Source organism: Mustela putorius, unplaced genomic scaffold (assembly GCF_011764305.1).
Source record: "Mustela putorius furo isolate JIRA1106 unplaced genomic scaffold, ASM1176430v1.1 tig00000139_pilon_pilon_pilon, whole genome shotgun sequence".
In the NCBI taxonomy this organism is placed as follows: Eukaryota; Metazoa; Chordata; class Mammalia; order Carnivora; family Mustelidae; genus Mustela; species Mustela putorius.
Genome location: NW_025421293.1, coordinates 13,808,795 through 13,834,996, shown reverse-complemented (window position 1 = coordinate 13,834,996; position 26,202 = coordinate 13,808,795). Strand labels below are relative to the sequence as shown.

Sequence of the window (26,202 nt, the reverse complement as noted above, 5' to 3'; positions counted from 1 at the left end):
GGAGGCGGGGCTCCGGGCTCCGGGGGCGGGGCTGGCGGAGGAGGGGCGGCCTCGGGAGGGTCGGCGAGGCGGCGGCTGCTAGACGACGACGACGAGGTGAGGTGAGGTGAGCTGAGGCGCGCGAGGCGGGGGCGCGGGGCGACGTGCGGCGCGGGGATGCGGTGCTGCGGGGCGGCGGGCGGGTCCGGGCTCCCTCCCTCAGCCCGCAGGCAGGTCCGCCGCGGCCTCGGGCCGAGCCCCCGCGCCAGCCCCTGTGTGACCTTGGCCCGGCTCGCACCCTCTCTGAGCCCCCGGGCGCCCAGCGCTGGAGGGCGGCGGCGGCGGGTGAGGCGCCCCGCAGGCGCGCTCCCGGTCCCCTTGTGGGGCGCCGCGGGAGCGTGGACGCCAGCTCGGCGGTGCTCGGAGCGGGGCCCCCACGCCGCAGTGCTCCGAGAGCTCTGCGCGGGGACCCCGGGCCGGGCAGGCGCCCCCACCCCTCCACCCCCACCGCCGCGCTCCCGGGGAGTTGCGGCCACCTCCCGCCGGCCTGCGAGGCGCGGCCCCACCTCGGGGGACCCCAGGCCGCCGCTGCGGGGCCGCGAGGCCTGGAAGGGGACCCCTCCGGGACCCTCTGCTTAGAAACAGCGGGGCTGCGTCTCCCGCGCGAGGCAGCCGTGCCCTGGCCACTAACAGAGGGACCTCCACCGCCCGCTCAGGCTCCTGGCCGCGGGGCATCCCTGGCGAGCCACTGGCGCACGCCGAGGTCCGGCTGGCGCGGAGCACAAGAAGACACTGTGTGTCTGCGATTTATTAAATTATTTACTCTCTGCTTGCCCTCGGACAAGCTCGGGAGGCCCGGGCTGAACGCGGGCAGGCAGACGCACCTTGAGGGGTGCTGACCCCGCCACCGCAGGGTGTGGGTGCAGGCCTCGGTCTGGGGGTGGGGGGAGAAGGAGAGCGCACAGGGACGTCAGGACATTTGTTTTAAATGGAGGTGGAGTTACATACGTTGTGTCGGATGAAGGTGTTACAAGGGCGGGTTTGATACACTTGCGTGTTGCAATCTGTCCACCCCAGGAGCGTACCCACACCTAGCACAAGCCGGGCTTCTGGGCGTTTGGACCGCGTCTGCATGGAATTGCTTGGTGGTTTTCTTGCAAATTAGCTGATAGGACTTCGGGTGGGTATTTGCAGGCCTGCAGTTCGGCTGGCTGTGACTGTGAGCCCGCTTCATCCTGCAAACACTAAGCCCCTGGTCCTTTGCAGGATGGCCAGTTGGGCTAGCTGCTGGTGATAAAGTTAGGCTGATTATGATTCTATGATTCGGTGTGACCCGTGCTTCTAGGCAGTTATTTACAAAGTGTGAAGAAAGGGGGAAGAGTGAAGTTTATTTCCTGGTGTGGGAGTTTTCCGTGGTGCTGATGTGGGATGGATGTGGGGGCCTTGAAGGACGAGTGAAGGTTGGAGAGAACATTCCAGGTGGAGGCAGCAGGGCATGTGGAGACATGGAAGGGAATGGGGTGTTGGGGGGGGGCAGCAAGTCCGTGGATTCATTGAGAAAGGGGGTTTGAGGATTGGGGTGGAAGCTAAGGCCAAAAAGATGTTTCTTTACCGAAGGGCCTTGAATGCTGTTCTAGACTTTGGGCTGTTATCCTGATCTTCAGGGAGGGGGTGGTCAGGGTTTTGGGTGGCATGTGTTAGGTCTGTGTTTCAGAAAACTAGGGCTAAGTAACAGGAAACGTGGATTCACAGTCCGAGGAGCTGGAAACTGAGTTGGGTGCCGTTGTAGAGGGGATGGCTTTGGGTTGGAGGCCGAAAGAGTGGAGAGGGTCATCAGATTCGAGCAAGCAGGAGAACCCACAGTGTGTGTTGCTCTGTAGGGTGTGGTGAAAGGGAAAGGAAAAATGCTAGAGTAACCAAGGTTTCTCACTTGGCTGCTCGAAGGACAGAGCTGCTGCCCGTGATGGGAAGTGCTGGAGCTGGTGTAGAGGGGCATTTGGGTTGTAAGCTTGTAGGCTTGCAGGGTCCATAGTGTTTGTGGGCCTCCTGGATGAGACACCCTTTCATGGACGAGTGTCTGGGGCAGAAGCCTAGGGAATACCAGCGAGGAAGGGATAGGTGCTGGAAGAGAAGTGTGTCTGATGGCCGACACTGGGCCTGTACTTCATGGCAAAGGAAGGGATAGGTGCTGGAAGAGAAGTGTGTCTGATGGCCGACACTGGGCCTGTACTTCATGGCCATTACTGTGTATCACCACAGCTGGGAGGTGATTACCTTCTGGAAAGGTCCTGAGGCTAAGGTGTGCTTGTGGAGGAGAGACCGGCTATTGATACTGCTGAAGCACATGCAGCTAGTGTACCATTAAAAAAAAAACAACAACCAAAAAAAAGACCCACAACTTATATCTTATTTTCGATTTTGTGTTGTCTCTCTCCCACCAGAAGCTAGCTGTCGGTTTCACACCTCCTTAGTGTCTGTGGCTGTGGCCAAGGGCTGCTGCTTCTTCAGTCACTCGCGCGTACATGGGCCTCATGATAGCTGACACAGCAACTCCGTTCTTCCTGCAGTTAACCCAGGTGGCGGTTTCTGTAACTGCTTACAGAACTTGACAAATATTTCAGAGAGGTATGGGAAATGCCAGGCATAGCTGGGTAGGGGGAGAGGGGCGGGATGCAGTGAGTAGAGTTGATGGCTCCTGGAACACCACCAGCTGGCACTTGCCTCTCCAGGCAGGAGAGTGAAAAAGTCTTTGGGGAGTGTGAGTAGCTCAAAAGAAAGGACCTAAAAATAGTGACACCAGGGGGACCCCGGTAAGGAGGCTCAGGTGGAACCGCACTATGGCTCAAAGCTTCCAAGTTCTTTTGGCACCCTACCTCTTAAATAGGAACAGATAACCAAGGACATGTGACGACACCTCTCATTTGGAAGGTAGAGACCCTAGCTCGCACTTGCAGGCGGTAGAGGGTGTGCAGGAGGAGGACTGAACAAGCGGGCTGTCACTAACATGCACACAGAGAGAAGGGGCACTACTGTATGCAAGAGACAGAGCAGGCCACTCTAGTAAGAAAAAAGTAAGTGGGGGGAACACTTGAAGAACCAAAAAGAGAAAACTCTTGGATATAAAAAAACACAGTTGGAGAAATAAAAAGCCCAGTTGGTGGGTGAAAGATACAGTTGAGGAGCTGGGGAAGACAAACCTAAAAGCAAAAATGAGAAGTGAGAGAGAAAAGGGAAGGATCAGAGCAGGAGGCTGACATCTGAATGATTTGTTTCAGTAAGAAGAGAGAAAATGCCGTCCACAAAATAATGCAAGAGAATTTCCTAGAACCAACTTCGTGAGGAAGGGGGTTCCCTGCGTGGCCAGCACTGTGTGCGAAAAGGCAGGTGTCCTTCGCTTTCCCCATCTGTTCAGTTCCAGGTATGGGTCCTTGCAGGGTGGGGAGCAGGTTTGCACAGTGAGGGATGCCGCGTTTCCACAGTAACGAGTGAGAGTTTGGGAAACAAGGGATTTATCTGGAAATGCTTTCGAGGCCATCAGTTTCAGAATTCGGGTAGTGAGAGTGCAGATGGAGAGAGAGATGTGCACACCCACTCCAAGGCCTGTTGCTGTGAAATCTCAGAACTCTGGGATGAGGAAGATTGTGGTAGCTTCTAAAGATTTTATTTATTTGACAGAGAGATCACAAGTAAGCAGAGAGGCAGGTGTGGGGTGGGGGATAAGCAGGCTCCTGATGTAGGGCTTGTTTCTAGGACCCTGAGATCATGACCTGAGCCGAAGGCAGAGGCTTAACCCACTGAGCCATCCAGGCACCCCTGATTATGGTAGCTTCTAGAAAAAGAATAAGAACAGGCCACCAGCAGGTCATCACAGAATGGTGCAGAACGCTGTGGGGACTTGTCCACAGCAACGCTGGAAGGTGGAAAGCAAGAGAGCGTGGCCTTCAGAATTCTGAAGGAAGATACCTTCCACCTCGAACTCTATACTCAGGCAAAAGAGGGTAGAATAAAGGTATTTTCAGACATGCCCCAAAAGTTCCCATCTCACGTACTTTAAGGAATCAACTGATAGACAGGGAGGTGGTGAGTCTGGAAGGACAGAGCCAGAGGAGACGGGGTTTTCCAGAGAGGAGGTGGGGAGGCCAGCGTGCACACCTGTCCGGAGCTGACTCCCCAGGAGAGAGTTCTTGGGGAAGGTGAACTTGACATGGCACCCAGGCGCTGGGACATCTGGAGAGGAGATGTGGACAGCTGGCGGGGCTGGGCTGGATTGGTGATGAGTCCCTGGAACACAAAGCAAATGAGAGCACAAGACTGTCATTAGTTCCAGGGAAAATAGACTGTTGTGCAGGAAGAGAGAAATAATTATGGTCTACGTCGAGGCGAGGCTGTGAACAGCCTTTGCGCGGTGATCGTTTATGTAAACACCGAATATTGTTCTAATTGAAACATATTGTGCCTGTCTGGAGATGGTGTCGGGTGAGTGGGGCCTGGGTGTGTGAAGGGCGGGGGCGGGTGGAGGAGACACTGCGTTTCCAACTGCACCCCCACCCCGGGCCGTGCGGGAGGCCCTGACCTAAAGCCAGTCCCCTGCTTTTCAGAGGTGATGGGGAGCCTGTAAGGTTTGGCCAGCCTGGTGCAGGTGGGTAATGGGGAAGGGACAGGCGCTGCTGGGGTTTGTGGCAACCTCCCCAGCACGATCTCACCCTTTAACATACACACGTGTGCGGAATGTTGATAAAGACAGTCACACCGCGCTTCCGGCTCTCCTGGGTGAGGCGGGCAGAATTTCGCCCGTGTTTGGTGCTGGGCTCGCTCCCTCCTGGGCCCTTTTCCTCACTCCAGAGAGGAGAGTCAACTTGTCTTGGTTTCCTCTTCATTATTGTCATTGTTCTCTGGATCCTGTCTCCTGGCTGTAGTCGCCTAGCAGAGGCTGCGTGCTTCCTTGAACTGTATTATTTTTCTTTTACTTACTATAAAGGGGTTTTACAAGCATATTCAAAAGTAGGAAGAGCGCTCTTTTGAATTCTTCGTTCCCTTCGCCGGGTTTCGGAAATTATAAAATCAGGGTCAGTTGTGTTTATCTGTTTTCTGTTAGCAGAACAGCTCTTTATTAAGTACCTACTGTGTACCAAGCACTATTCTAAGCCTTCGGGCCACCTGCCTTCTCAAGTTTATGTGTTAGTGCAGACAGGGAGCAAGTAAGCCCGAGAACGTGTGGTACTAAATGCGATGACACATGCCACAGAGGAAAAGCGGGTCTGTATGATGGGGGGTGCAGGGTGGGGAATGACCAGGGGAGGTCTTGCTGATGAGGTGAGCTCTGAGCAGAGGTCAGAAGCCAGTGCAGGGTTGAGCCACTGGATTCCCCAAGCGTGCATGTCTAGGCAGAGGACCGTGGATGCGGGCCAGGCAGTGGGAGCCCACGAACAGCAAGGAGGCCACGGCAGCCAGAGTGGGGCCAGTGAGGGGGCCAGCGGAAGAGATGAGAGTGTGGGGTCCTATCAGGTAGGGCTTGTCAGCAGCCACTGTAAGGACTGGAAATGGGAAGCTGTGAGACTCAGTGATCGGAGGGTTTTGAGCAGAGAAGTGGCATGGTCTGACTTGTCACAGAACAACCATGCCGCCGTGTTGAACATGGGTTGTGTGGGTGGGCTTGAGCTCAGAGAGCAGGTTGGAGGTGGCTGTGGTCATGAAGGTGAGAGCTGAGGCTAGCTGGAACAGGGTGCAGGGGCCGGGCGGGCACCAGAGGGACTGGAAGAGGTTAGAGTCTGGCTGTATTTCAGAGGGAAAGCTCCAGGCAGGTTCTTAAACCAATTATGGTGAAATTTATCATCAATATTTTCCCGTGAAATAATTTATTTGAATTAATTTAACTCTGAGAAATGAGTGCTCACTTGGACTCCAGAGTTAAATTCCATGCAGCAAATCCTTGAGTCTTGTGAGGAAGGTGGAAGGTACAGGAGATGCAATCCCTGGTTTCTACGAACTCGAAGTTTGGGAATGCGGGGCTAGTATGCATGCCTTGAGAGCCCGTCTACGTGGGGAGATCAGTGGGGCTGAGGGACCCGGGGCCAAGAGACCAGTGTGAGTGGACAGTCCCCATGCCCTGGGCCCAGCTCCTGGGGGAAGTTATTTTACCTCACAGGCCAACTTCGGGCTCGATTTTCATTCAGGTCTCCTGGGACGCACATTAACCTTCTGTTTCATCAACATGACCATTTATTACTTGTTATTATGTAGATACCCTGTCAGATGTAGTTCTCGGGGTTAACTGAATACAAATGAAGTAATTCTGTACACAGATGAACCCAAGTTCTGGTGACTTCAGGTGAATGTCTGTTTTACTGTGGGGGTTTTAATTCAGCTCCAAAGATGCAGGCACAGCCCAAAGAGTAAATGTTGAGACCACTCACGGAAACTTTCCAAATTTCTGTTGACTAAGTGATGGGATCTTCAGTGAATTTTTTTGCTTTAGGTAGTGTTTGCAAAGCTGGAAAAGAAGGGAGTAGTTCTGATATTTTTGCTAGTCGCATAAATGCATAAAATTGGAAACATTCTCGGAGTTCTTAGTGAAGTCCGTGTCACTTGATTTAATGCTCAGAAGTTGGTTATTTGGACAAGAAGAAGCAAATTTTCTCAGAAACAAAGTATAAAAATTTGAGTGTCTGCCAAAACCCAGGCAGTCATGTATGGGACAGTGGGATCCTAGATCAGTTGCCAGGGCTCAAGTGCCCGGTCTCTGCAGGTGCTGGCCATGCAGGCTTGGGCGAGTTGTCCAAATGTTTTGCCCCAGTTTTATCATAATTAGTGTGAGGATTAAATAAATTAATACATGTAAAACCTTACCATATCACTTTTGAAAACATATTAGCCATTGTTGTAATTACGATAAAATTAGTTGAAAGTATAGAGACTTCTTTGCTGATAATTGACTCTTGGTAGAAAGTATGAGTAATTAAAAAAATAACATATTAATAGAATACAAATATTTGAGGGTGCGATAAAGATGAGAAAATAAATAGGCCAGCCACTTAGTCCAAAGAGGATGGCTTAATATTTTACAAAATAGTTCATATGTTATCACGTTCATGTTCTCAGTAGCTCTGATTAGCAGAAAGACCTTAACCGGTGGTGTTTTGTGGTCGAGAAGCTGAGACTCAGACTTGAGGTGTTGTATCAGGCCACTCAGCAGAGCCTGGCCTGGGCCCCAGGATGCCTTTTCTCTTCCTCCTCGTCTGTGAATGTCTGTCGGACTTGGGGCTGGTGTTTTCATCCTGTGTTGTGGAAACTGGTGAGAGCTAGTTAATGGCATTCATGTTGGAAAGGTTTAGCTTCTGGAGAGTATCTCCATTGCCCGGATTTCCTCTGGCCCTGGGCACGCTGTGATTTCTTTTACTGGATTTGCCTTTTGAAACCTTCCTGTGAGTGGAATCACGTGGAATGTACTCTTCTGTGTTTGAGTTCTTCTGTTCAGCATAATATCCGAGAGCTTTCTCTGTGTCATTGCGTGTGCTGATTCATGAATCCGCGGCTCGTTCTCCCTTATTGCTAGGTAGTTTTCCACTGAACAAGTCCACCCTGGTTTGTGTATTCATTCCCTTGGTGAAGGACCTCTGGGATGTTCTCAGATTGGAGCTATTTGAGTAAATCTGCAGTGAGCATTCTTGTCCACATCTTCGTGTGGACATTCCCTGCATTCAGGGGCCTGGTCTCTGCTGCTGTATCTGAACGGCATCAGCCAAAGTCATTGAGGTTCTCTCCTATGATCTTCTAGGAGTTTTCTAGTTTTGCCATGTACATGTAGGTCTTTAATCCACCGGGAGTTCGTTTTTGTGAGGGCAGTAAGGTCTGGGTCTGGATTCTTTGATGTGTTTATTTCTTTGCGCGTGGACGTCCGGTTGTTCAGCGCTCATAATTGAGGCAGGCTGCCTCTGCTGCCTTGGGTTGCCTTCGCTCCAGACCACTTGACTGTATTTATGGGTCTGTTTCTGGGCTCTCTGTTCTTTTCCAGTGATCTTCTTCTCTGTTCTTTTGCCAATACCACGTGCTCTTGTTTGCTGTGGCTTTCTGGTAAGTCTTCCAACTTCATTCTTCTTCAGTAATGTGTTGTCTATACTGGGTCTTTTCCCTCACATATAACGTTAGAAAGTGTGGGTAATAAAATAACTTCCTGCGATTTTGATTGGGATTGCACTGAAGCTGTACATTGGGAAGACCTGATATCTTTTTGTTTTTTTTAAAGATTTTAAAGACCTGATATCTTTATTTTTTTTTAAGATTTTATTTATTTATTTGACAGACAGAGATCGTAAGTAGGCAGAGAGGCAGGCAGAGAGAGAGAGGAGGAAGCAGGCTCCCTGCTGAGCAGAGAGCCCAATGCGGGGCTAGATCCCAGGACCCTGGGATCATGACCTGAGCCGAAGGCAACGGCTTAACCACTGAGCCACCCAGGCGCCCCAAGACCTGATATCTTGACAAACATTGAGTCTTTCTGTCCACACATGGAATATCTCTCCGTGCATGTTACATGTATTTTGTTAGAGTGATACCTAAATATTTTATTTTCGGGAGTTCTAATATAAATGGAATTGTCTTGTTAATTTCAAATTTCACTTGTTCTTTGTGGACAAATAAACTAATTGACTTTTGTATATTAACTTTGTATCCTGCAAACTTAGCTATAGTCACTTGAGCCCCTAAAATTTTGTAATTGGAAAACCATAAATAATCTAAGATTTTTATCATATTTTGGTGGTCAGTTTGATTGGTCTTTAAATAGAGTCCCTAAGCATTATTGTGGCGTATCCACTTTCATGGTTCTTATAGAACCTTCTAGGAATTGAAAAATATGCTGGATGTTTTTTAAATACCAACTGTTCTTACTTTTTAAAAAAGTTTTAACATAAAAAAAGAATCTGGTCTGTATGCAAAAAGAGTTGATACCAGCTTTATTGGCAGTGGTCATAAAAAGGGAACTAACCCCGGGCATCTGGGTGGCTCAGTGGGTTAAAGCCTCTGCCTTCTGCTCAGCTCATGATCCCAGGGTCCTGGGATCAAGCCCCACATTGGGCACTTTGCTCAGCAGGGACCCTGCTTCCCTTCCTCTCTCTCCACCTACCTCTTTGCCTGCTTGTGATCTCTGTCTGTCAAATAAATAACTAAAATTTTTATTGAAAAAGAAAAAAAGGAACTAACCTAAAAGTCCCATCAGTTGGTAAATGGGTAAACAGTGATGTATCCATATGATGGAATACTGGTGGCCATACAAAAAGGAGCTTACGGCTGACATGAACACCACCCTGGACAGACCTCAGAAGCAGTTTGTGAAGAGCCTGCCCCCCACACATACCTATGTGGTTTCACTAGGTGCTGTTGTAGGAAAGGCAGAACCAAGGCCAAAGAGTAGTTGCCTATAGCTGAGCGTTGGGGGAGGAGGAGGGAACTTCAGAGAGTGATGGAAATGTCCTGAACCTTAATAGTGGTGTACATTTGCCAACTCGTCAGACTCTACAGTTAAAGAGACTGAGTTTTACTGTGTATAAATCAGACGTCAAAAAACCTGATTCAAAAACAAAAGGAGAAACAGAGAGGAGTTAACCAGGAAAGAAGGTTCTTTCAAAGAAATAGTGCCAGAACAGTGGGGTATCTATATGGGGAAGTTAATCTCAACCCGGCCTCTGGGATTGTCCTATTGGCTAGTGGCTGCAAGTCTCTCATTGGACGTTCTTTTCTACCGTGGCAAACAACTATATCCATTTCTTAACACTTTTTTTTTTTTTTTTTAGATTTACTTTTTTATTTTGAGAGAGAGTAAGTGTGCCACAAGTGGGGGAAGGGGGCAGAGGGAGGGAGGGAGAGAATCTCTAGCAGATTCCATCCTGAGCACGGAGCCTGATGTGGGGTCCAGTCCCACGACCCCGAGGTCATGACCTGAGCCGAAGCCAAGAGTCAGATGCTTCACTGACCTCCCAGGCGCCCTCCATTTCTTGACACTTACTGTTTAGTTCTCACTTGTTCGATCTCTTCTGTCTACAACACACATGCACCCTTACAGTGCAAGTGACGAAGCAAATATGCATATGAGGGTCCCCCAGAGAACAGAATCCGTAGGGTGTGTATAAAGAGAAGTGTTTAAGGAATCGGCTCATGTGGTTACGGAGGCTGAGAAGCTCAGACCCAGGGGGGCCAAGTCCAAGCCTGAGGGCAGGAGACTTCCGTCCCGGCTCAAAGACAGGCAGGCAGAGGGGAGACTCTCTCTTGCTTCACCTGGTCGATCTGTTTGGGCACCGAGTAGGTTGGGGAAGCCCCGTCCGGGAGTGCCGTGGGCCTGATGCCGTCTACAGGGTCAGAGGTCAGTCTCGTCCAGAAACAACCCCCCCACACATACCCCAGATACCGTGTGGCCAGCAAAGGGGACTCAGAATCAACTGGCACATGCCTCCTGACCTGTGTGCCCTGCAGTCACCGGTTCTGCTGCTGAAGTGTGGAAGGTGCCCTGACGCAGGTCCTCCCGCGGTGTGGCCATGGGGTCCCTCTCCCCCACGAGAGTGACATACCCCGGCCTGGGAGGGAGCTCAGCCCCCATAGACCGCCCTGTGGTCCCCTGATGTTTGCGCGCTGTGGTGTGAGGGCCCCTTCAGACCAGAGCCTTCCATGGGCAGCTGGCATGAGCTCCTGCCCGAGGGTGTGTGAGGAGTGTTTAGCATACCCTTGCCCAGCTGAGACACCGCCCTTTCTGCACAGCTGCCTCATGTTGGGGTTAAAGTTAACCTGAAGCCTGATTGTTCACAGGGTGCTGACAGGGCCCTTGCAGAATACCAGCCCTCAAGGCGAAGCTTTTGGGTGACACTTGGCTCCCCATTCTCTTGGTGGAGGCAAAAGCCGAAGGCGGACTCCCAGCAAGCCGCCTCAGCCGGACCTCTGGGTCTCCAAAAACTCTGAGGCTTTTTGTTAGCTGCTTTTTTGAAGTCGTGGGAGATTTGTATTTGGAAATAATTTCCTTATTTTGTGAATGAATACTCCTTTGAGGTCAGTGTTGTTCCCTGACTTGGTTCTGCTGGGCTACCCGCTTCAGTTCTAACCTGCTCCCCCCAACACCCTGTGTGCCGTCCTCCCCAGAAGGCAGCAGAGTGCTCCCCCAGAGCCCTCCCTGACTCCCACTAACTCCATGCCTGGGCCAGAAACACGCAGGTCCCTCTCCGTGTGGCAAGGTAAAGCTTGTTGGCAGTGCTGTGTGGTCATCTTTGTCCCTGCTCTGTGCACCCCCGAAGAGCTATGCACCCTGTTTGAAGCAGCACAGGCCCTTCCTTCCTTCTTTCCTTCCTCGCACAGGCTGTTTCATACCCTCGGCCTGCCTTGTCTCCACGACTGCTATTTATGAGGCTTGTTCGAGGCTGAAGAGGATAGCACCCAGGACTGCCCTTGTTCCCTGACCTTGAACATGACCCATGGCCTCAGTCTCATTGGCAAGTGGTGTGGAGGGGCTTCCCACATTGGTCTGGAAAGGGCTGGAAGGGGTTGCCCCTGAAGCTAGCCTGGTTCTGGGGCAGAACTCCAGGGCAAGGCAAGGCTTCCAGGGGCAGTCTCACCGATGAAGAGCCAGATGCACGGGATTTGGGGAGTCCCAAAGGGAAGAGTCATCTTGTTTCCATACACCCACCCCATCATTGTACGTTTCTAAAACTTCAACATTCGATAAATAAATTGCAGGTAGAGTCAGTCCGTTGAGCTTTTGTGCAGGGTTATGAGGTTAAGCCGTGGCTCTGGGTTTATAGCCTTTGTTACCTACGGCTGTCCCCCACTACAGGCCTTCCTTGTCTTTGTACGTTTTATTTACTGTCATTCATGTGTTTTTTACACCGTCTCCTGCATTTCACCTTATTTATTCAACAGTACTTCTCGACAGTTCTTCCACATCCGCTCTTGTGGCTCCAATTCTTTTTCCAATATTTCTATTGTGGTAGGGCATGTAACGTAAAACTCACCATCGTAACCATTTTTAAGCCTGTTTCACGGAGCCTGGAGCACCATCACAGTCACAGTTACACTGTGCAACCGTCAGCACACTCCGTCTCTAGAATTCACTCATCTTTCCAAACTGATCCTCTGTCCCCATGGAACACTGACACTCCCATTCCCTCCCAGCCCCCTCGGGACTTCACAGGAGTGGGGTCCTACGGCCCCTGCCTTTTGTGCCTGCCTGATTTCACTCCACAGAGGCTCCTGGAGGTTCCTCCACATTGTAGGGGCTGCCAGAATGTCCTTCCTCTTGGGAGCTGTGCAATACCCCGCCATATGTGTGTACGCCACACTCTGTTACCCGTTTGTCCTCCTGGGCACACCGGGGTAAGTCCACCTGTTGGCTGGTGCGGATCATGCTGCCTGAGCATAGCCTCACAAGAACCACTTGGAGATCCTGTTTCCAGTCCTTCTGACTGTAGACCCAGAAGTGGAATTGTTGGGCCATGTGGTCATTTTATGTGGTTATTCAAGTTTCCATTTTGGGGGGAACCTCCTTACTGTTTCTTACTGTTTTCCACAGTGGTGGCACCGGTTTGCGTTCCCGTTGATTGGGACAGAGGGTTCCAGTTCCTCCCTGTCTTGGCCAATACTTACCTTCTGGGCTGGTTTTTGTTTCATTGAAGATTTTATTTATTTTTTTCTAAGTAGGACTCGAACTCATAACCCTGAGATCAGGAGTCACATCCTGCACTGACCGAGCCAGCCGAGCCCTCTTTTTGTTTTATCAGTTTTTGGCTGGAGCCATCCGAATGGGTGTGAGCTGGTACTTCCCTGCATATCCCCGATGAGTGGTGTGGAGCATCTTTTCTTGTGCTTAGGGGCTGTTTGCCTGTCTTCAGGGAGATGTCTGTTCAAGTTGTTGCCTTTTCTTGAACTGGGTTGTTGGATGTTATTTTTCTTTTGAGTATTAGGAGTTCTCCATTTTATTCTGGATATTAAGCCCTCATTAGATACATGATTTGCAAACATTTTCCTTCCATTCTGGAGGAATCTCCCCTGTGGATAGTGTCCTTTGATGCCCAGAAGTTTCTTATTTGCATGAAGTCCCAATTGGTTAATTTTTTTCTTCCATTGTTAATGCCTTAATTTTTTTTATTGCTATGTATCTTTTATGAAAGGAAAAAACGTTTTTTTCTCATGGTAAAAACCAGTCAGTGCTCAGTATAAACAAAAACAACTTTAAATACAGAAAGCCATGAAGCAGTAAGCCAGAATCACCCAGACGCCCACCGCCTGGGGGTGCTTGCTGATGCTGTCTTGGGGCTGGTGCTGGTTGCGGGGCCTTCTTCCCTGTGTGCCATCCGTGCTTGCCTGACAGCCAGCCCCTGACCCAGGACTGTTCCCTACAGTGACCCACAGCCCACTAAGTGGTCTAGTCTGATGCAGGTTAGGACCCTCATTATAAATAAGTTAGTTGACTTGCTGTTTACAACATAAGCCATAGATTCACTGCGTGGATGAGAAGAGCCACATAGGGGGGCTGCCTACGTGACCTGCTGCTGGCCCAGGGCCAGGCTGTGAGACATTCGGGGCCAGAACGGGGCTCCTCCTCAGCCGGGGTGCTTCTCTGTGCCCAGTCATACTTACGTAGGTTATTTATGGACTAAGAACAAAACTGTAGAGTTTGAGTGTATTAGAGGCTAAAAGATGATAGTGTTTGGTGCTAATCCACCAAATAAGGAAAAAATCAGAGCGACTTTAAATGGTTCCGGTTAAGAGAAGACAAGCTTTCTTTGCACTTAGAGAACCACGTTCGGGACAGGTAACAAAGAAACATCAGATGTGCCTGCTCTGCCTCTGTTCCGGGCAGACTCACCCGAGGGTAGCATCAAGGGCTGGTTGTAGGCTGATTGGGGCTCACTCGGCTGTGACCTCTGACCCAGGACAGTGCCTCTACGTCTGTCAGGTCAGAGAACACAGGAAACACGTGCTCGTGTGTGACAGAGAGGCATCTGTCAGCACCTGGACTTCCACGGAAGCACAATCTTTCTAAGCCCCTTCTGTTCACCAGCTTGGACTTAGACTACGAACTTCGCACGTGTGACTTCAGTCCCTGGGGAGAGATGAATATGTGGTGGGGAGTGTGTGTGTGTCCTACCAGGGTCCTGTATGCGAGTGCCTCCTACAGCAGAGTACCATCCAGATCCAGAAGAAAGGAGCCGTGGGGCTATATGACCATGTGGATGAGTCTCAAAGCTCGCTGTGTGATTCCATTTATAGAACACTCGAGAAAATGCGAACTAATTTATGGTGACAGAAAGCAGATGAGTGGCTGGAGGGGAGGGATGAGCTGGGGAGAAGGGTGAGATGGGGCAGGCATGAGCTCGGGGGGTCAGTGGAGGTGTTCCCACTCTGACCGTGGTGATGGGGTCATGGGCACACACGTGCGTCCAGACGCCTCAGACCATCCCCATGAAGTCGGTGCAGTCTCTTGGGCACCACTTGCACCTCCCACAGCGGTTCAGAAGAACGGGGACGTTCAACAGCGGAGCCGGGGAGCCTGCGTGGGGCTTGACTTCCAGAGAGAGACTTGAATCCAGATGCTGATGTGACCCCTCCAGGCCTCCAGTCCCTCAGCTGTCGGGGGTCATGCTGCCTTCCCCAAAGGCCACGTGCAGAGGGCCTGGGGGAAAGGACGTGGGTAGCACACTGCTCCCAGCACCTCGCACTTGGTGGTGAGAGCCCTTTAAAGGGCAGCTCCTAGCAAAAAGATATTACTTGTATGTATCCTGTGATCCTAAAAATAGTCGACCATGTCTTTTCTTGCAATTCAACTGAAGTTGTCTGACGTGACTAGTAGAGCGTCCGTTTCCCCCAAACTATTGTAGGCCCTGGCATTTGCCAGTGTACAGGTCCTCCTTGCTGGCTGCTCTTGGCATTCTCTGTGCACAAGTGACAGCGCGGTCCCTGATGTGTGGTGGTGCCTGTGTACATGGACGGGACGCAGGGTCTCTGCCCCGTCTCCACAGAGCTTGGGAGTCTTGCTCTGAAAACACAGCTGGAAGCCAGGCTCTCAAGCTCGTGACATTTTCCAGCACGTTTTCCCTTGGCTGCTTTCTCAGCCTTTGGCGAAACTATTTTTTGTTTGTTTGTTTTGTTTTGTTTTTTGATATGGTTTCACCTTCATCTCTAGAACTGCTCAGCCTTTTACATCCTCTGGAAGGGATGGTCTGGAAAACTTCCGTGGCCCGTGCTTATGATTTAGCTTTACAGACAGGCTGTGATGTGGTGAGATTATAACCATTCCTGTTCTCCGGACGGCCGTGATGCCCTCAAAGGGCGCTGGCCAACCTCTGGCAGCAGCCGTGTAGGAGATGAGCACCTCTAACTCTGATGTTTTCACAGCACAGTGACTCCCTTCATCCCTGGGCTACAGCCGCGTTGGGTTTTCCCGCGCCCCCGGCTGGGTAGCCTTTTCTGTAGGGGGGCCTTGAGAGCGCTGGGGGCTCAGGAAGGACTCATGAAGGTGGCAGTGACCAGAATGTCATTTTTTTCTCTGTCATTTGCCTGTTTCAGCACCTTTCACATAAAGCCCCACACTGCCCCTTGTCTGCCGGCCTTTGTACTGTGAGTGTGTGTTACTTTCTCCATAAGAAAAAAAAACAAAATGAAGTGAGCGTGAACAAAAACTGCACAGGTGGGTGGAGATCACTTCCAGACTTCAGCCTCATGAACTTTTAGGTTCATTTAATGAAAATGCATCGGGTCCCAGGTGCATAGTTGAGCATGCACAAGCAATACAGACTCGGAAGGTTCAGACAGGGAGAAGTCAGAGAGCTCCCCAAGATGTGCTCTGTCTGAGACTGCTCAGATGCCCGCTGATCCTGGCAGAGCTCCCAGTATGTCTGAAAAGTGGACACTCTGGCTTTGGGCCCCTTTATGGTCGTGCATCTGTTGTCTCGTTAGGCTGGACCCATGTCTGAGTTCTGTCTTCTGAAGCCGCACAGGGTAAGTCTGTTCCCTTCCCACGGGACAGCCCTCCTGCTGACACGAATCTCTTGTCCAACCAGAGGATCCAACCTCCTCCCCTTCCACAGGTGCTGTGGGGGAACAGACCCTGCGAGCCATCAGAAGCTGGAGGAGAGGCAAGGGCCCCACTTGGTCTTAACAAGTGGATTAAGACACGTGCTCGTCGAACGTTCTACGGAGAGGGGTGAAGGCCGGAGAGAGGGGTACAGATCTTGAACTTTTCCAGAAACCTCAAACTGTCAGGTCATACTCACTGAACACGGGTATGATAACTGTATTTTACCCTCCACACCCTGCAAGGGGCTGGAAGATGGTCCAAGTCCAAAACATGGATCTCAGAACAGAGAGGTGAAGGGGAATAATCTGGCTGGAAGGGATTAGCATCTTGTGGGACCCATGAGTGTGGCCAGCATCCTTCCTTAGAGCTGATGTCCTGGGACTGCACTGGGCACAGGGGCCAGGTGTGGTGGGTCTCTAGCTGTAGGCGTGTGTGTTCACAGATGAGTACCACCTTTGCTTTTCTGTCCACTCATCTTTTGCCTTGTGTCCAGCTCTGAGGTCTCTGTCCTGTATCATTGGTTCTTTTTGATCTAGGTGGATAGTTTGACATTCATCGCAATCTCAGTGTCCATCTCTGATTTCCAACTCTTCTTTCCAGCTAATTTGTTCATCTTTCTGAATCTAGATTCTGCTCTCAGTCGCTGGCAGGGTGGGCCAGCTCTGCCAGTGGCGTGGGGGACTGCCCCTGCGGAGGAGGTAAATAGACTGACATACTGGGGGATCTGGCAGGGGGCTAGGGAGTACACTGACCCTGGCAGGTGGCCATTAGGGGCTAACCTCCACTGATTAATATGTGACTTACATTTTCCATCCTGGAGTGGGATGGGAAGCACAGTCACCTCCGTCCATCCCAGTGATGATGGCCTGGGATGGAGGTGCAGGCCCAGCTCCCCCTGGGTCCTCCTTTTGTAAGGGGAGGGGAGTCCAGGTGTGACTGTGCTGCTCTGTGCCGTCGTCTTCTGCCTGTTGGTGCCCAGGGGGAAGGTCAGCTCCCTGCCTGGCCCTGCTAAACCATGAGGGCAGAAGTAGTTTTTCCACTGGTGTCTGGCCTAAGTAGTGCAGGTGTCTCCAAAAAGATGTTCCTGCTGTTGGGTCGCTGTGAGGTTAGGGATGGTGCTCAAGGCCCTTCTCGCTCTGTGCACCAGTCGTAAATGGGGAGTGGGTTCCCAAGACCTCCCTCGGGTTGGGTCATTCACTGGAAGAACCTATGGAGCTCATGGAAAGGTGTATTCACTGTTATGTTTCGTCACAGCCAAGGATTCAGATGACAAGCCAAGGGAAGAGACACAGAGGGAAGAGTTGTCCCCTCCCTGGAGGTTTGGATAGCACCAACTCCAGCTAACGCTGATGGGTGACAGCGGGTGGAGTGCGCCCCCACATCTTCATGGGTGACAGCGGGTCAAGTGCGCCCCCACATCTTTGTGTCCACAGTCTCTCCTCGGGCTTTGTCATCAAACAAGTTGACTCCCCACATGGCTGACCTTAGTCCCCAGCCCCCAATCACATTGTTAGCCCAAGGCTCCCAGTAAACAAAGCCCCTCCCAGGAGGTGCGTGCAGGAGGAGCCTCTTAGGGCAGAGGCTCGGTCCTTTACCGCAGCTGCTCTTGCCCGTCCTTTGCCAGGGTTCTTCAGCGACTCTTCCTGGAGCTTTTCTCCTATACCTGTTGGCTCTTCAGGGTCGGAGGTAGTGCCCTCTGGGATAGGGGACAAGCTCGTCCTTCTGCGGCTCCTCAAGTAGCCAGGTCCTTGGACTGTTCTTCCCGAGCCTTCCTGTGCCTGTTGGTTGTGTCCCATCTCTGGTTTTGTTGTGAGTGGGCAGATCAGCAATGGCGCAGCCCCCTCCAGATGGAACCAGAAAGGAAACCCAGGGTGGCCCTGTCAGTGGTGACGGCACATCCTCTCATCTTCGGGCTAGCGTCCCAGCACTAGGTCAGACACAGCTTCTTCCCTGTGGTGTCCCTAGCCCTTCTCCAAGTACCTGGGACAGAATTGGGGCTCAGCCTGTGTGTCAGACAGGACTGGCCCAAGGATGGGCTCCTCTGGCATTTCTGGAATTGACCTTGACTGTGGTCAAGGACAGCCTTCAGTGGAAGTTGTAAGGGAACCACAAATCCAATGTCCAGCCTGCTTCTCCCCATGCACAAGGGCAGCCGCTTGCCCCTGAGCCAGTGGGCCTGCCAGTGGGCCTGCTGGCCGACCTTGCCAGGGTGCCATCCCAGCACCCGCTGTCATTCGCAGCTGCCAGTCTGCCCTGCCTCCCTTTGCCCTCCCGTCACCCTTCTGTTTTTGAAGATCAGGCAGCCTTTCCCCATCTTCATCCGTGGCTCTGCCATGGTCTCACTCCTGTGGGGTTACCAACGGTGCTCTTAGGGCCTGGAAGGCTCTTGCATGGGCCCCCTTTCAGCTGCCCCGTGAACCCTTCCTGTCCCCGCTCTGATCTCCAGTGCGCCCGTCCGTTCCACGTAGAGGGGGACAGAGATGTGCACAGTGTCCAGCACATGTCAGCCACACAGAGCGGCCTATCTTTGATGTGGTTATTTGCATTAAATGTGCACAGCAAAAGGTTTTCCTCAGGAGCTGGGACGCCTTTTTAGCATTTTTGTAAGTTGTAGCATACATTCAAATTGAACCTTGTGTTTTGGTTTTGCTGAGTGCCTTTCCTTCCTCCTCCACATTTCCTGACTATGAGGGTCTGTGTCCCTGCCCGAGCCTGGTCTGTCAGCCCTCCCTTTTCAGTTAAGTGACGAAAGATCTCCAGTGACCTCACCAGCCACCCTGTCCTCTGGGCCCTTCGAAGCAGCATTCAAAGTGGCATTCATCCCTCTATCCCATGGAGGGGCTGAGACTCAGCAGAGGTGGCCTCGTAAAGCCCAAGTTGTGGAGGATGGAAGTGTGAGGGGTGGGGCAGGGACTGGGACCACAAAGGGGGGTCTGAGTCATCAGCAAGCACCGTCCGTTGGAGTCAGAGTGCAAGAGGACACTCTAGTTGGACCATAATCTTTAATATAGCTCTGTGTTACCTTTCCAGGGTGCTGAGTGCAGTGTCCCGTCTCCATGAAGCTGACGTGACAGCATCCAGGTGAAAGGCCCCCCCCTGCCCTGTCCACGGACAGGATGACCAAAACCCGGCTCTTCCGCCTGTGGCTGGTCTTGGGGTCTGTCTTCATGGTCTTCCTGATCATCGTGTACTGGGACAACGTGGGCACCGCCCACTTCTACCTGCACACTTCCTTCCCCAGGCCGCACCCCCTGGCGCCGCTGCCCACCCCCACGCATGGGGCAGAGAAAGAGTTCATGTCTGACGTGGACGCGTTTTTGCAGAAGCTGCTTGGCAGCAGCCTGAAGCAGAACGCCCCTTCGGGTAAAAGGACGGAGCAGCCCTCCATGCCGGCCTCCAACAGGCCCGTGCTGAGCAACGCGGAAGAGAGCGTAAGGGGCTATGACTGGTCCACCCGCGACGCCCAGCAGGGCCCGGACCCGGGCGGGCAGCAGGCCGAGAGGCGGAGTGTGCTCAGGGGGCTCTGTGCCAATGCCAGCTTCGTGTTCCCCACCAAGGAGCGCTCCTTTGACGACATTCCCAACTACGAGCTCAACCACCTCATCGTGGACGACCGCCACGGGGTCATCTACTGCTATGTGCCCAAGGTGGCCTGCACCAACTGGAAGCGCGTGATGATCGTGCTGAGCGAGAGCCTCCTGGACCGTGGCACCCCCTACCGTGACCCCCTGGACATCCCCCGGGAGTACGTCCACAACTCCAGCACCCACTTGACTTTCAACAAATTCTGGCGCCGCTACGGCAAGTTCTCCCGCCACCTGATGAAGATCAAGCTGAAGAAGTACACCAAGTTCCTGTTTGTGCGGGACCCCTTTGTGCGCCTCATCTCGGCCTTCCGCAGCAAGTTCCAGCTGGAGAACGAGGAGTTCTACCGCAAGTTCGCGGTGCCCATGCTCAAGATGTACGCCAACCGCAGCGGCCTGCCCGCGTCCGTCAGCGAGGCCTTCAGTGCGGGCCTCAAGGTGTCCTTCGCCAACTTCATCCAGTATCTGCTGGACCCGCGCACTGAGAAGCTGGCGCCCTTTAACGAGCACTGGAGGCAGGTGCACCGCCTCTGCCACCCCTGCCAGATCGACTACGACTTCGTGGGGAAGCTGGAGACCCTGGACCAGGATGCCGCCCAGCTCCTGCGGCTCCTCAAGGTGGACAAGCTCCTGCACTTCCCCCCGAGCTACCGGAACAGAACTGCCAGCAGCTGGGAGGAGGACTGGTTTGCCACCATCCCCCTGGCCTGGAGGCAGCAGCTTTACAAACTCTACGAGGCCGACTTTGTCCTCTTTGGCTACCCCAAGCCCGAAAACCTACTTAGAGACTGAAGGCGTGGGGGGCAGTCCTGGACCTCAAAACCAGCTGGGCGGGTGGGGCTTCTTCCAACCCGGGCCAAGGGTCCTGCCGCGCCACGGCCTTCCTCCTGAGGATAGGTGAGGGGTTGCCGTGTGTATTTTTTTATGGCTTTGTTCCCCTCCCAGTCTGGCCCGTGGCACAACTCCACAGCGCTCCCATTGACCAGGCAGCTGGAGACACCTGGAATCGACGGCTCCCACACTCCGGTTTTTCATATCACCTGCGGTTTTGCGATCTGGACTTACTGTTTATTCCACTGCCTGTATTCCTTGAGTACTGTGTTAATATTGTTTTTTTAAGATTAATATATTTCAGATATTTAATATGAAAAGTGGAGGAGAGGATGGAGTAAAGGTCACATCTGCTTCTGCTGCCTGCTTCCGGGGTTGTTCTGGTCGAGCGGCAGGTGCTTGGGAAGGGGCTCCGAGGGGTTGGACCTCAGAAGCTCAGGTGAGGGCAGGGAGTTTTCATGGTCATCTTCAGCAAAAAGGAGGAACCTGTGCTTGAAATCAGGCCTCACCTGTATTTTTTTTTTTTAAGATTTTATTTATTTGACAGAGATCACAAGTAGGCAGAGAGGCAGGCGGAGAGAGGAGTAAGCAGGCTCCCCGCTGAGCAGAGAGCCTGATGCGGGGCTTAATGGGATCAGGACCTGAGCTGAAGGCAGAGGCTCAACCCACTGAGCCACCCAGGTGCCCCCTCACCTGTATTTTTAAAAGGGTGGCAGACAGATGCTTCGTGAGCCAAAGCTCTCTGACCATGTGTTACCAGTGAGAAGGGAAAGCAGTTAGAAAGGGTTTTGTCCTTGAGACCTTACCTCTCGCAGTCATGGAAGCAGGATGTTAGCTGTTCCCATGAGGCTATAAATCATGGACGTGCTGTCACAGGGACAGGATGAGTAGGAGTCTGACCCGAGAATCCGTTCCCTGCCGTCAGCAAGGTGAGGCTTGGGTGGGATTGTTGTCAGAGACTTAGCTGGTCGGCCTCAGCTCCCATGTGGAGAGTCCCCTTGAGAATGTGACTGACCATGGGATCCTCACGTTTGGTGGTCCCAGCTCCGTAGCAGTGTCCGTGTGGGCCTGTCTAGGAAGGCCCTTTCTGCACATCTCATTCAGACCGATTCGCAGTTGTGGCTGGGAACCTGTAGTTGGTGGGAAATGTGCAGTCATTCCACGGTGTGTGGGTCTCAGGTGTGACCTCGTCTCCTTAGTCTGTAGCATTTGGGTCCTCAGGGCCCAAATTTCCGGGGAGCTGGCCGCTCACCATGACGTCCTCCTGCCAGCTCTCCTTCATGTGTGGTGTCCTTGCTCTCATGGCTTCACGATGGCACTAAAGTTTGAGCCGTGGCCTCTGGGTGCCGGCCTCAGACTCGGGCTCCCCAGGGCCCCAAACCACCCGCTTTCCTTTCTGTAAGTTCCCCTGTTTTATAAAAAACAGTTGGCAGCGAAGGTGCTCCTACTCGAGGAGTCCGATTTTAGAGTCACTGAAGAGCCATCACCACGTTGAGGACTCCTGGGATGTAGCTGTCCATGGCACTGCGAGCACTGGGCTTCAGGTCAGTAGACAGATGGGGTAGCTCTGCCTTCGGGGAACCTGGTGACCCTGCTGTGTGAGACGAGAGCGGGGACCCGCAGCCCCAGGCCAGTGGGCCGCAGGCCTTCAAGCACAGAGCGTCAGCGAGCGAGGTGAGGTAAAGGCGGGTGTCCTGAGGAAGGTGGTGCATGAGCCCGGCCTGAAGGATGAGGGGTGGCTTGGATGTCCATGGTAGAGTGTGTGACGTCAGCACAGGAGTGGGATGTGTCCTAGACAGGAGATACTAACCACTGGTGTTCATTGCCAAGCGCCCTCACGTGTCCTTCCCTGTCCCCTTGGTCCTGTTCTCTGGTGTGGACGCTGCATGGCAGAGGTCAGGTAGGGCCAGGACTTGGAGCTGGTGGGCTTCACCGCCACCCCTAGGATGTGGATGGGCTGTGAGTGGAGTCTGGTGGCCTTGACTGTCAGGCCCAGGAGTTGAGGTCTCACTTCGGCAGCAGCAAGCCATGGTGGAGGTCTGGGGATGGAGGAATTTGGATTCTTTGGAGTCAGTGTGGCGTTGGGTTGAGGCATAGAGGCAGCTGGGAAGCCGGTCAGCAGGCGACGGCTGCTGCCCTGCTCAGAAGGGGCCTGTACAGGGACAGTAGGGAGACGGACAGACAGGAGGAGGGATGGTATTCTGGGGAGGTTCCCTCCCAAGCTGCTGCTGTTCTTGTGTATGACAAAAGAGAAGCAGGGAGAAGTCAGGGGAATGCCGGGAGAACACAACACAGATCTTTCTTCTGACCTGTAACATCCCCTCACCGATACGTGGTCAAATACACGTAATATAGAATTTATCTTCTTAACCACTTAAGTATCTATTTCGGGGACATTAAAGGCATTTACACCAGTGTGCCACCCCCATGGCCATCACACTCTGGAACTTTCTCATCTTTCCCCTGGGTGAAACCCTGCGTCCATTCCTCCCTCCCCCTGCCTGGCGCTACCCTCTTGCTCACTGTCTGGGACCCTGGCAACTCCAGGGTCCTCACAGAGGTAGGATCCTGCAGTGTCTGTCCCTTGGGCTCTGGCTTCTGTCACCCAGCATGCCGTCCTTGGGGTCTGTCCCTGTGGTGGCTGGTGGCTGCGCATCCTTGCTTGTCAAGGTCCAGGGTGTTCCTCGGGGTGGATGGGCCACCCCATGGCGTGTGTCCCTTCTCCCACCAGGGAACACTTGACTGCTTCCACCTCTTGGCTGCTGTGAGCAGTGTGGCCGTGCTCATGGCTGTGCACAGATCTGTGTGAGTCATGACTTCCATTTCCTTTGGGTGAGTACCCAGAAGTGGGCTGCTGAGTTCTAGTTGACCTGGTCAGCATTGGCAAACTGCATCGGGGTGGGGAGACACGCAGACAACATGTCACATGGCTAGAGGCGAGCTGGGAGGCTGTCCTGGGGAAGAAGGACAGTATCGGGGACAGTTTCCGATCTCCTTTGCGTGTGTTAAGGACACTGTAGATTTCAGTCCTGGGCTATAATTTTGAGGAACTGGTTTTCATCAGAATGGGCCATGATGTTGAAATCGCAGTTCTAGAACGCGTCTTTAGCCGCCATCATCAGCGTGGCTCTTGGCATCTGTCTCTCGTGGTAGTTTCTTGCTGAAATGTGTTTGTTTCAGGAATGTTCAGACAAACATCAAAATTCACGGGGTGCTGGGCTCAGAAGGGCAGGGCCCAGCTCTGCGCTCCTTTATTTGTGGTTCTGCAGGTAGTTACACTGTAGGTCAGCCTCGCTGGGTGTTGGGGTGCATGTGTGCAGGGACTGTGGGAGCGGCTTCCCTCGGCGACCACACACCTGTCCAGATTCCTGTGCTGCCAGCTGGGCCCGACCTCGGGGGTCACCTGGGGGCGACTCAGGACGTGATGGCAGGGAAGGTCCTCGTCAACAGTTCCCCTCCTTCCACGGGCGGTGGGAAGAGGGGGGGCCCCCACCTTGTCCCTCTCTTGGGTGCCTCTTTCCCTGACCCACAGAATTGTGTCCTGTAACGAAATTATTTTTCTTGTGCTAAGACACCATAAACATTTTTAAATTGATACTGCGGTTAGCTCATCTAACCATCAACCTGATTCTTCGTTTCTGCTTAGCTCTCATCTCCAGCCATTGCCGACATATTTGCACGCTGCCCTAATAACGCCCTGGTGTGTGGTACAGGATCCTCTCCGCGTTGTCATGAAGCCCCCAGCATGGCCACCAGTGCACTTTGTCTGTTTACAGTCGGGGAGAGGGACGTGGGAGAGACTCACCCGATGCCTGAGGCACGCATGCACACGTGTGTGTGTGCACACACACACATGCGAGTGAGAGACACCGTTAGTCCTTGTTCCTCTAGAAACGGTATGCGTCTTCATGGGTCGATGCAGAGTTCCCACTTACAGCTTCTAGTGCACACCTAGGGGGCCTTGTGTTGCTTTTGCCTTCTTTTGAAGGATTTTCCACTATTAGAAGAACTTTAAGTCTGTTTTCAGCAAGGGTCACGATCTCATTTCCTTTTCCTGGTGCAGTCAGTGTGTACCTGGGTACCTGCCTCCGTATGTTCGTGAAGGTGGGGCTTTCACCCAGCTCTGCCGCTGACAGGGAGCAGTTAGTTAGAGGAGCAGGGGCCTGCCTCAGGGCCGCCCACCCCCTAGTGCAGGGCTGTCACCAGCCCATCAGCAGGCAGCATGTGGCAGGGAGCAGCAGGAGCAGGGATTCCCGCCCCTGGGGTGGGACAGGAGCCTGAGCGGGGGAGGTAGAAGCCGGGAGGAGAATGGCTGTGCAGCCTGCCTGTCCCGTGAAGCTCCGTTTCAGAGCATGCATGGAGCCCCCTGGGGTTTCCAGAACCGCTGTCCCATGCTTCTATTTGCAGCTGAGTCTCTGCACACAGCGGTGGGCAGGGACAGCTCTGGCTGCAGTCAGAGCCTTCCTCCATGCACCTGCACCTGGGGCAGGGCTCGGCATGCCGCAGGTCGTAGTCAGGGAGGGAGAGAGTGAAGGGGTGGGGCCCTGAGCCTCTTTCTGAACCGGCCAAGGAGGGCTGCCATCATCCTGTCCAGGTGTTTGTAAGGCCAAAGCAACCACAGCTGGTGGAGTTTCAATGACCGGCACTGAGTGGGCTTAGAGTTCACTGCTTCTGCCTTCTGGCACTTTCTAAGCACCGTGGGATCTGTGGGGTCCAGAAGGGTGGCTTGCACTGTTCCTGGAGAAGTTAGCTATCCCCTGTTTCAGAAAGGAATAGTGTGTCTTCTCTTCCTGCGTTCTTCTCTCCCCTGAAAGATGCTATGGCTCTGTCCCTCTTCCCAGAGAGGGTGAGGACTGCCGTGTCCATGCGCAGCTGCAGGAACAGCCCAGCTTCCTCTCCTTCCCTGCCCTCATCCCAAGAGGAGCCTGGAGTGGAGGATGCAGGTGGGCTGGCTGGCTGGCCCTGGTGGCTAGAGGGCCAGGAGCTCGTGGACCCCGCTGATGTGGGTCCAAGCCCCACGAGTGATGTGTGCATCTGCTGACTGTGCTGGCCACCTTCCCCAGCAGGCCCTTCAGAGCCCCTGGGTACCACTTTGGCTGCACTGTGAGGGGGACCTAGCTCTGGGCCAGCGGTGCCAGCCTGTTTGTAACACATAGCACCGGATGTGCTTCCCGATGGCCACACGGATGTCCACAGAGCCTTTAGTTTCTCTGGGGGGAAGCTCAGTTTCTGGCAGGACTTTTCTCCTCCACGTTTGCTCTTCTGACTTGGAAGGGGATGCCGCTCAGGGCCACGTGAGGCCCCTGGCGGACAGGTGGTCTGTTCTTGGTGGTCCTGCCCTGCGGGGAACAGGTTCCCAGATACCACGCAGACCCAAGGGGGTCCGCTCACCTAAGCAAATTCTCCAGCGGTAATTATTGCCCATTTATTTTTAAACTACACATCATTTTCTGCCCACCCCGTAAAACGGTGGTAATGTTGACGATCAATCTGAAACTAATCAGATGAATGACCCCTTGCAGTAGACGCCTACTGTGTGTGCCGACATGCGTTCCTCCTGGTCAGAGCGCCCGTCTCCCTCCTTCCCTTTCCGCTGGAAGAGTTGGGCGGGCCGTCCCCACCACATCTGAGCTCTGGTGGGGTGTCCATGTGCTCAGGAGAGGCAGGACTGTGTCACACCCCCACGTGGACCCATCAGACCCAGGGCCCACGGCCAGAAGTCTTCGTGGAGCTGCTTGGCCAGGCTGGTGGGACAGAAAC

At 53.2% G+C, this 26,202-nt stretch overlaps 1 protein-coding gene across 7 annotated transcripts; it reads left to right on the top strand.

The window, feature by feature from the left end:
• Nucleotides 1-24,037, top strand: CHST12 (carbohydrate sulfotransferase 12). Of its 7 annotated transcripts, none has more exons than XM_013047788.2 (3): nt 56-106; nt 3,255-3,397; nt 19,058-24,037. In XM_013047788.2, exon 3 carries the CDS (start codon nt 19,144-19,146, stop codon nt 20,401-20,403), a length of 1,260 nt encoding a protein of 419 aa, XP_012903242.1. In that variant the 5' UTR covers nt 56-106; nt 3,255-3,397; nt 19,058-19,143; the 3' UTR covers nt 20,404-24,037. The 7 variants fall into 7 exon arrangements, with proteins under 7 accessions (XP_004776410.1, XP_004776407.1, XP_004776408.1 ...); XM_045075174.1 differs by lacking the exon at nt 56-106 and adding an exon at nt 2,421-2,604 and having other exon boundaries at nt 3,255-3,359; XM_013047787.2 differs by lacking the exon at nt 56-106 and adding an exon at nt 2,421-2,604.
• Nucleotides 24,038-26,202: the final 2,165 nt, after the last annotated feature.